Genomic DNA, 9,325 nt, shown 5'->3' with positions numbered 1-9,325 from the left:
GCCAAAATGATCTTGTCAAACATTCAGTCATTTTTAAAGAGTCTTCTACCTGCCTAAAGAATGGAGCCAGAAAGCTGCCCTGTAGAGTCATATGACAAAAAAGAAAACATTCTGATATGTTATATCATGTCTGAAAGGACTTTGATGAAGCAACAGCTTCTAAAATTGCGTTTGGTGTGCCTTAGTTAGTGTCCATAAGATGAGGACACTAAAGTTTCCACCCCCCTCATTTCCTCCTAACCTGCAGACACACATTTCACGCTCTCTTAAGCAATTACTGGGTAATGACCAAGTTGTCATGAGTCAATTGAAGAGGAAGATAACAGAGGATGTGAAAGCAGCAGACTGTCCAAACCCATATTCCCTTGAAGCCCTCACTGGCATCAGAATGTGAAGTGGAGAAGATTTTGATGTTAATAAATGGGTTTGACCACCTTTCATTTAATGAGAATTTCCCAAGGGATTTTAGGGATGAATACATACACGCCTGGGATTTCCAGGAAGTCTTGCTGAACTGTCAAATCATCTGCTTATGTCCAATTTAACTCACTCTCTGAAAGTGTGTACTGCCTACTGTAGAACAAGGAAGATACTGAACTCTGCAGCAGATAATAAGAAAAGCATATATAATACATGTCCTTCCCTCTCAGATCTACAGTGTGGCTGAGAATTGAATGAGATATTTGATTCATTGTCATAACAGAATAAAATATATAAAAAAGAATTATATTGAACATAGTTCAATCTCATTCATTCTCACACTAGCTACATTCCTCAAGTAGGATTATTTCCCCTGAAATGGGGAGAGTGGAAAACTAGAAGAGACTGTCAGCTCTTGCCTAGCAACTTCCCAAGTGTGAGGTGTGGAGCACAGGTGTCCTTTCCCATGATAAGCCAACCATGCAGGTGAACTATGGCTAACTCCCAGCTGTGGGGCACAGGGTGGTTTAGTTTTTGTGGAACATAAAGAAGAAACTTTTACAAATTCTCTCAAATGATTCTGATATGAACCAGAATGAACACTGAGCTAAGATATTGGAAACATTAAAAAGGAACATCAACAAGAAGAGAATTTTGAATTCTCTCAAACAAAAATAATTGAAAGAAAGAATATTATAGAAGAACAAAATTCCCAAATACACATAGATTTCTGTTTTCTTCATGTAAAAAAGAGGCTTGTCTGGATCACTATTTAAATAACTATATTCTGATACTGGTAGCATAGTGGCTAAAGCACTTGACTGCTAACCAGAAGGCTGGCGGTTCAAACCCACCAGCCACTCCTCGGAAGGAAGGTTGGGCAATCCTACTTCCGTAGTGATACTGCCTCGGAAACCCAAGGAGGGGTCGCTATGAGTCAGGGCTGACTCGACGGCACATAACAACAACAACAACAACATTCTGATACTAGAATAAATTAACTTCTAAGAAAAAGATTAGTTCACAATTTCTCAGCTATGGGTACACACCAAATTGCTTGGGGAGCTGTTAAAATATAGAGGTTTGGGTCTCACTCAGAGATTCTGATTAATTACCCTGGGATGTAATTTTAACAGCTCCCAGAGGATTTGAATGTGAACCAAGTGGGCTAGCTCAAGTTAAATTTGTTGTTGTTATGTGCCGTCGAGTCAGACCCGACTCATAGCGACCCCTCCTTGGGTTTCCAAGGCAGTATCACTACGGAAGTAGATTGCCCAGCCTTCCTTCCAAGGAGTGGCTGGTGGATTTGAACCCACCAGCCTTCTGGTTAGCAGTCAAGTGCCTTAGGCACCAGGCTACCAGAGAAAGGTCAAGTAAAAGAAGATAAAGGAAAACTCATAAATTTACTTCCAGTCCCCATTACCTCAGGCACCGGTTACTCTCAGCCAATTTTCAACCATCCAGGATCTCTACTGGGAAGTTTTACACAGACATGTCTCCAACCCAGCCTAGACTTTTGTCTCCTCCTTTTCAACCTCTTATGCTCAGTTTTCTCAGACCCCACTCTAGACTGAACCTTGTCTGATCCACTAATTCAAGAAAAGGCATTAACAGCTGATAACAACACAGAATTAGAGAAGACCCCAAAACCCAGTGCCATCAAATCTATTCCAACTCATAGTGACCCTATAAGACAGAGTAGAGCTGCCCCATATGGTTACCAAGGCTGTAAATCTTTCCAGAAGCAGACTGCCTCATCTTTCTCCCACAGAGAGGCTAGTGTGTTGAAACTACTGACCTTTTGGTTAGCAGAATTATAGAAGGGATACATTAAAATAAGAAAATAGTGAAATCGCCTTCCAGTTACTCTTGTCTTTCAGCCCCCTCTGGCAGCCATGACTCAAAGAACCAGAAATGTAGGCATGTTTGGCAGAGCCAATGTGGGCAGATTCTGCCCTGTGGGCAATTGCCAAAGCCTGCCCTACTAAATAGGCTGTTCCTGCCCCTAGGGTTTCCTTTAATCTAGTCAATTTGTGGCCCTATCATAAAAGAGATATTAAGTTTTGTCCATGATTTTTTTCTAAATTATTGTTGTGTATTTCTTAAAAACTGGAGTAAGTTAATTTTCCGTGCTAATATTTCTCTGCTCCCATTGGAACCCAAAGTCCATATCTTTACCTAATCTTAACTATTCCTAAATTCCCTCTTTTTAAAAATGAATATGTGCTCTGCTTTGGTTCTTCCTTCTTGGAGCATCTCATCAGTCACTAAGCTGGAAGTTAAGGGTCCATCTTAGTCCCATGGGGCCTGCAGGTGGTGCACATAAATTTCCTTACAGCAACCAGGTTCTCTCTATTATATATAGCACATGGCATTGCCAGGAAGGCAAGAATTTGGCCTTGTAAAGTGGCCTTGGCATCTATGACACCATGCACCATCAATTTGTTTCACCCTGAATATTCCCATGTCCTCCTGCTACTTCTTCTTCCGTTGGCCCTGGCTTCCTCTCTCATCTCCAGCCTTTGTCTTCCCTTAATGCTTAGGATTATGTGCCTTGTCAGCTCTTCAGTTCACCCCAGCCCTTGCCTCCTAGACTGACAGTGGCATGTACCTGTGGATACCTGGTAACTGTCTGTGACATCCCCCCAGGATGATGTCCATATCTTCAGACTGGACTTGACCTTTGTCTGCTGCTCCTGCCGAGCTGGCCTCAAGCATACTTTATTTTGGTCTTGCCACACACTACCCACAGTCTGCAATGTCACTTCCTTTCTGTCAATGACATATAATACTCTTCTATTATGAGCTGTCTATTCCTATTTCCTGGTTATTTTACAGGGAGACCAAAAAAAGAAAAACTCCATTGCTGTCCAGTCAGATCTGACTCATAGTGACCCCTCCTTGGCTTTCTGAGGCGATATCACTACAGAAGTAGATTGCCCAACCTTCCTTCCGAGGAGTGGCTGGTGGGTTTGAACCATCAACCTTCTGGTTAGCAGTCAAATGCCTTAGGCACTACACCACCAGAGCATGGACGTACATTTACCATAAACATATCTGTCTTTTGGATGGCATCTCTTAACCAGTTTATTTCCTCCAGCTAATAAGAAGAGTAATAGCTCTCTTGAAACTTCTTTTTCTCCTGTGATATTGATAAAAGAGGCATTTCCGTATTTCTCCAGACCTAATGCCACTTTCATCATCTACTTATCTATTTTCCTATCTTTCACTCTGTTTTTCACATTCCAGTTGGTTTTTGGTTAAATTGGTTCTGTTATATATAAGATCTCCATGAATCAGAGATGACTCTAAGGCAGTTGACAACACATTGGTTAAGCAAACTAAATACCATTTGGTAATTTAGAAATAAAAAGGACATGATAAGGGAGTAAAAGTAGAAGGGAATAGTCGTGGCCACTCACCTGCTTGAGTAAACATCCTTGCTTGATAATGACCCCTCTGAATTCTTCTTTTAGAATCACATCATCATCGCTAGAATTCTCTTCACAGAAAAACCCACTGTCTGGCTGTTGGGAAACCAAAGAGCACGTTCATTTTTCCAGTCTCAGGTGTGTCATTACATGTGCCAACTCCCCCTCCCCGTCACCTCCATTCAACAAGTTCCACTCCTCCTTCTCCTTCCGCTTCTTGTGCATATCCCAATTTGAATTTTAAGGGTTATCATTGGTTAGCAAGTTTCCCCTTTTTTTAATTTTTACATTCTGTTCCACTCCTCTCCTCATTCAGGTGTGAACTGAAATCTTCAATATCCCTTCAGTTTCTTGGGTTCTTAAGCTATACTCTAAGTCTACCTTAACCTCCCCTGTGGTACACATTTTTGCCTTCAAAGCTTTTATTCTCACGGGACATCATGACTGGATCATTGAAACAAAGTGAGCTAATTTAAAAGACACCGTGCAATACCATCTCTCTTGCCACATTTTGCCTCCTCTCATGCTTTGAGAAGACTGAGAGCAGGCCTCCATCCTCATCCTCTGAGATCAGGAGGGAATTGGGATCTCCCAACTATAGCAGAGGAACCACTGTGGTGGTATTTTTAGAATCTGCATTTAAATGACTATGTATAACCAGATTAAAGGTCTTAAAAATAATAAAATAATACTGACAGTGAAACTTCCCCCAAATGAGAAATGAAAGTCTCTCTGAGACACTTACTTCATTGTGGTAAAATAGATGGTTCTGTTACACAGCTTCCTAACTTCTAGTCTCTAACTCAGAGTAGAAACAAAGCTGTCAAAATCCCCTGAAACACCTGCTGTTGTGGGATTTCTCACATGGCCCAAGGTTAGAGACATGTTGTGCAATACTGTGTTTCCCAACCTGAACATGTGGTAAGCATACTGTGGAAAAACGTAAGCTGATAGAAGGAGGTAATGTGGATGAACAATTTTTGTATTAATAGTTGTAAATTTTTATGTGTCTTTCGGAAAATACAACTAGCAAACCACTCGTGATTTTATATATCCTCCTCTCAGAAAGGAAACTCCATGGCAGTTCAAACTTTCTGTGTTTTGTTTTCAAGGAAATACCTGAAGCCTCAAAGCCCATTTGTAGCTTCTATTACCCCAATGCTTCCCAGACTTGACAGCTGGCCCCCTGCACAATTCCTTCTGTGTTTAGGAAAGTTCTTGGCATGTACTGTAGTGTTGTTGTGTTGCTGTTGAGTCAATCCCAACTCATAGCAAACTTAGAGGGCAGAGTACAACTGCCCCATAGGGTTTCCTAGGCTGTAATCTTTATGGGAGCAATGGCCAGGTCTTTCTTCCATGGGACTACTGCGTGGGTGTGAACTAACAACCTTTCAAGTAGCAGCTGAGCACTTAACTATTTGCCACCAGGGCTCTGTTGGCATGTACTAGGGCCTAATAAAGTTTTATAAATGAATTAATGAATAAGATAAGGATAGAGTCATTCAAGTTTAATAAGTAAGTCAATTTAAAGAAAAGATCAAGTAAATAATAGTTTCCCATAAACTGATTAATTTAAACATGGAAGGAATTGTGTAGAGGGACAGCTGTCAAGTCTGGGAAGCATTGGTGTAATAGAAGTTCCAAATGGGCTTTGAGGCTTCAGATATTTCCTTGATCTCCCTGACTAATCTCTTGACCCCTAACAGCTCTCCGTAGGACTGGGTCCTTTTTTCACATATCTGAATAAGAACAGAAATCAACCTAGAATCTGCCCAGGCAGCCCAATCACACCATGATAGATGGGTTGCTTATCTCACTTACAAAGTAGTAGAATGCATCAGGGTTGTCCAGGAAAGGATTTTCAGCAGTGCCATCTACTGCAGTCTTGGACAGGTCTCCCGCAGGTTGCAGGTACCCTTCATTGAGCAGTGAGGAAGCAATCATGAGGCCTTCCTGGCGAGTTCGAATAGACTGGTTGGATACCAGCCAGTCGATGACACAGGTACCTGGAAGGGGCCACCAAAAGGAGGGTTAACTCTTTGTTACCAAAGAACAAGACCCTGACAATCACCCTGAACCGGCTCCAGGGCACCCAAGTGTGTGGCTCATCACACCTTCCCTATTATTCCAAGAGGAAAGAGGGAAATTAGTGAGATAAATGCCTGCAAAAAAAGTAACCAGTGTAAGGGGTTTTCTAAACATCTGCATGCTGCTTATGGAGTCCCTTGGGTGGTGCACATGGTTAACAATGTGTGGCGACTAACAAAAAGGGTGGCAATTTGAGTCCAAGACACCTCAGAAAAAAGGCCTGACAATCTCTGCCCAAAAAATCAAAACAGCTCATGGGGTCACCATGAGCTGGAGTCAGCACGACAGCAAATGGTTTTATATTCCACTTAAGGAGGCAACACATATGTCATAAAAATACTTTTTTTTACTAATCCATTCATTTATTCCATTAATGAAGCATACTGAGCATCTACTAGAGGCTAGGCATTGTGATGGGTTGGGGATGCTACACTTAAGGAATCTGAAACAAACATGGGTGATAAACAAGTAAGTGTTGGAACAAGTATTCTGTTCTAGTGGTGGGGCTACCGGGTCAAACCTGCAGGAATCATCAAGAGGGGTAGTGGCAGAAGGCCATGTTGTGCCCGACTGTCAGGAAAAGAGTCATAGAGGAAGTGACACTGGGGCAAGTCTTAAAAAATGAGTAGGTGGTTGCCAAGAAAATGAGGCAGGGGCTGTGAGGAACCAGCACATGCTGAGGGAGCAGCACCACTGAACAGATGCACGCAGGCATGAAGCAGCCCTGTGGGTGAGGAGGAGGAGCTGGCAGAAAGCAAGCACAAGGGAATGACAGGAAGGCACAGCATAGGGTAGGGAGAGCTTTGATGGCACATTAAGAAATTCGGCAGTGAGGAGCCATTGCGAGTTCTTAAGCAAAGTAATATAATCATAAAAACAGTTGCCAATCATAAACAAAAACAGACTCCATCGAGTTGATTCTGACTTGTGGTGATTTCAGGTGTGTCGGATTAGAACTGTGCTCTGCAGGGTTTTCAACAGCTGATTTTTTGGAGGTAGATCACCAGAAAACTTTTTTCAAGGAGCTTCTGGGTAGACTCAAACTGCTTACCTTTTGGTTACCGCAAGAGCTTTAAAAGTTTGCACCACCTGGGCACTCTAAACATATCAGATGTGTCATAAATGTAAATTTGATTTCATCACTTGGAGTGATTATCACACCTTTGCAGGTCTAATGAGAACTTAAGAAGTCATTTAAGCAACCTTCTGCCTCATGATAGGATGGTGAAGAGAATTAAATGAAATTAACCCATCAGTTGAATTATATAGCTGGCTACCATCAAGCTTTGTATGAAAAATGGTGTGGGGGGAGCCAACATACTAGCCAGTGAGCCCTAGGGTCATACAAGCAAGAGCAGTAAGGTTATTGCCATCCTCAAAGCACGACAAGAGCAACTGGTTAGTGAGCTTTCCATGAATTTCATATATGGAAAACTCTTGTGCACTTTTCTTTCTCTATAACATCAACTAACGGATACTGCATTATTGCTTTTAATTCTTAACAATAACCCTGTAAACAAAGTAGGGCAGTAATTACAGATCTCATTTTGAGAATAAGAAAATTAAGTCTTAGAGAGTTTAAATAACATTAGGGCTTAAGTGACACCTAAACCAGGTCCTAACCCAAGATCTCAAGCTTATTCAACAAGGCACACTGAAGCTTGAAAGGCAAGTTAAGCCTAAACAAACAAACAAAAACCTCACTGCCATTGAGTTGATTCCAACTCATAGCAACCCTCATTGGGTTTCCAAGGCCTCATTTTCCTCCCACACAGCAGCTGGTGGATTTGAACTACCAACCTTCTGGTTAGCAGCCAAATGCCTTACCCACTATGTACCAGGAGTTCTGGTAGCATAGGGGTTAAAGCATTTGGCTGCTAACCAAAAAGTTTAGCAGTTTGAACCCACCAGCCTCTTTGTAGAAGAAAGATGAGGCAGTCTACTTCTGTAAAGTTGAGTCTAGTTTCCCTATTACCTAACATTTAAGGTCCTCTGACCTGTGTAGTACTACCTGGGTCCCAGTCTCTACCACAGACTTCATCTCCCTGATGAGACCACTTGACTTCCATAAGAAAGCTCCATACCACCTGAATTTCTAAGATTTACTTTGACATTCGATGGAAAGGACTTAGGAAATTCTAACCCCATACTCTGGGACTACACTTCAAACCTCCTCCTAGTTCCCTTTACCTCAGTCCTGCTAGAGTGGGAGCCCTGCCTTGCTCTTGCCAGTTTCCCTTACCATTTGCCCATGGCATGGTACCTTGGTCCCAAATCTCAGCCCAGACTTTCCTAATCTAACTGGCTACTGCCTTAACTTTCTAAGGCCAAATTCCCATGGGGTACTACTTTGTTACCCCATGTCATGCTTTTTTCACCTTCACCTTGCTGATCCTGACCTGGACCATTTTCATGGATTATCTGTTGACTAGATGTCCTCACATTCTATGTCTATTGTATCTTCATAGAGTTTTCTCCCTTGACCTCTCCTGCCAATGAAGGTAAGCCCTGCCTGGCATCTGACAAGCCTGGTCCCAAACTTTACCTCTCATTTTACCCACCTTACCCCTATAATGTACCTTTGTAGTCCCTGGATGGTACAAATGGTGAATGTGTTTGTCTGCTAACAGAAATGCTGTCAGTTTTAGTCCATCCCAAGACGCCTGGGAAGAAAGACCTGACAATCTACGTCCAAAAGCTCAGCCACTGAGAACACTACGGAGCTTGGTTCTACTCTCACATACGTGGGCTCACCATGAGTCATAATCGACTTGATGGCAACTGGATTTTTAATGAAACATCATTGCTCCTACCAGGCTGGCCAGTTCCTTTACCTGGATGTACATTCTGCCCTTCTCTACCTCCACAGCTTTATCCTCACCATTCTTGCCTGGCCTCCTCATCAGAAATGTTCTTTACAAATACATAATGATATTCTACTCTCCCAAGCATCAGCACCACCACTTTTTCACCCCTTTTTCTGAACTCACAGAACTGATTATGAGACATGTGCAGCTTTGGTTGTAATAAAAACGTTGAGTGCTTGACCATATCACACTTCTTATGTGCCAGGCACTGTCCTAAGCACATTATAGCAAGTCTATAAGGTGGGTGTACTATGATTATCCCGATTTTGTAGATGAGCAAAGAGAAGCAAAGAAAGGTTAAGTAATTGGTCCAAGGTTTTATACCTAGTAACTTATAGAGCCAGGATTTGAACCGACAACAGCCTGGCTTTAAAGAACATGTTTTTAACCACTATACCATATTGCCTAAGGAGTTCTGGTGACATAGTGGATAAGGTACTTGACTGCTAACTGGAAGGTCAACAGTTCAAACCCACCAGCCACTCTGGGGAAGAAGACGGGGTGATCTACTTCCATAAA

The 9,325-nt window shown here is 42.2% G+C and overlaps 1 protein-coding gene across 1 annotated transcript in view; it reads right to left on the bottom strand.

The window, feature by feature from the left end:
• Window positions 1-9,325, bottom strand: part of PLEK (pleckstrin) — a 33,316-nt gene that overhangs the window by 4,913 nt on the left and 19,078 nt on the right. Inside the window, exons 5-6 of the mRNA XM_007940079.2 lie at window positions 5,673-5,857; window positions 3,843-3,947 (exon numbers count right to left, since the gene is read on the bottom strand). Of these exons, the coding sequence (XP_007938270.1) occupies window positions 3,843-3,947; window positions 5,673-5,857 (290 nt within the window). The remainder of the gene's footprint in view (window positions 1-3,842; window positions 3,948-5,672; window positions 5,858-9,325) is intronic.

This window comes from Orycteropus afer, unplaced genomic scaffold (genome assembly GCF_000298275.1).
Source record: "Orycteropus afer afer isolate SDZICR_OR568_19922 unplaced genomic scaffold, OryAfe1.0 scaffold00065, whole genome shotgun sequence".
NCBI lineage: Eukaryota > Metazoa > Chordata > Mammalia > Tubulidentata > Orycteropodidae > Orycteropus > Orycteropus afer.
The sequence above is the reverse complement of the archived record's forward strand: the minus strand, read 5'-3'. Positions and strand labels throughout refer to the sequence as shown.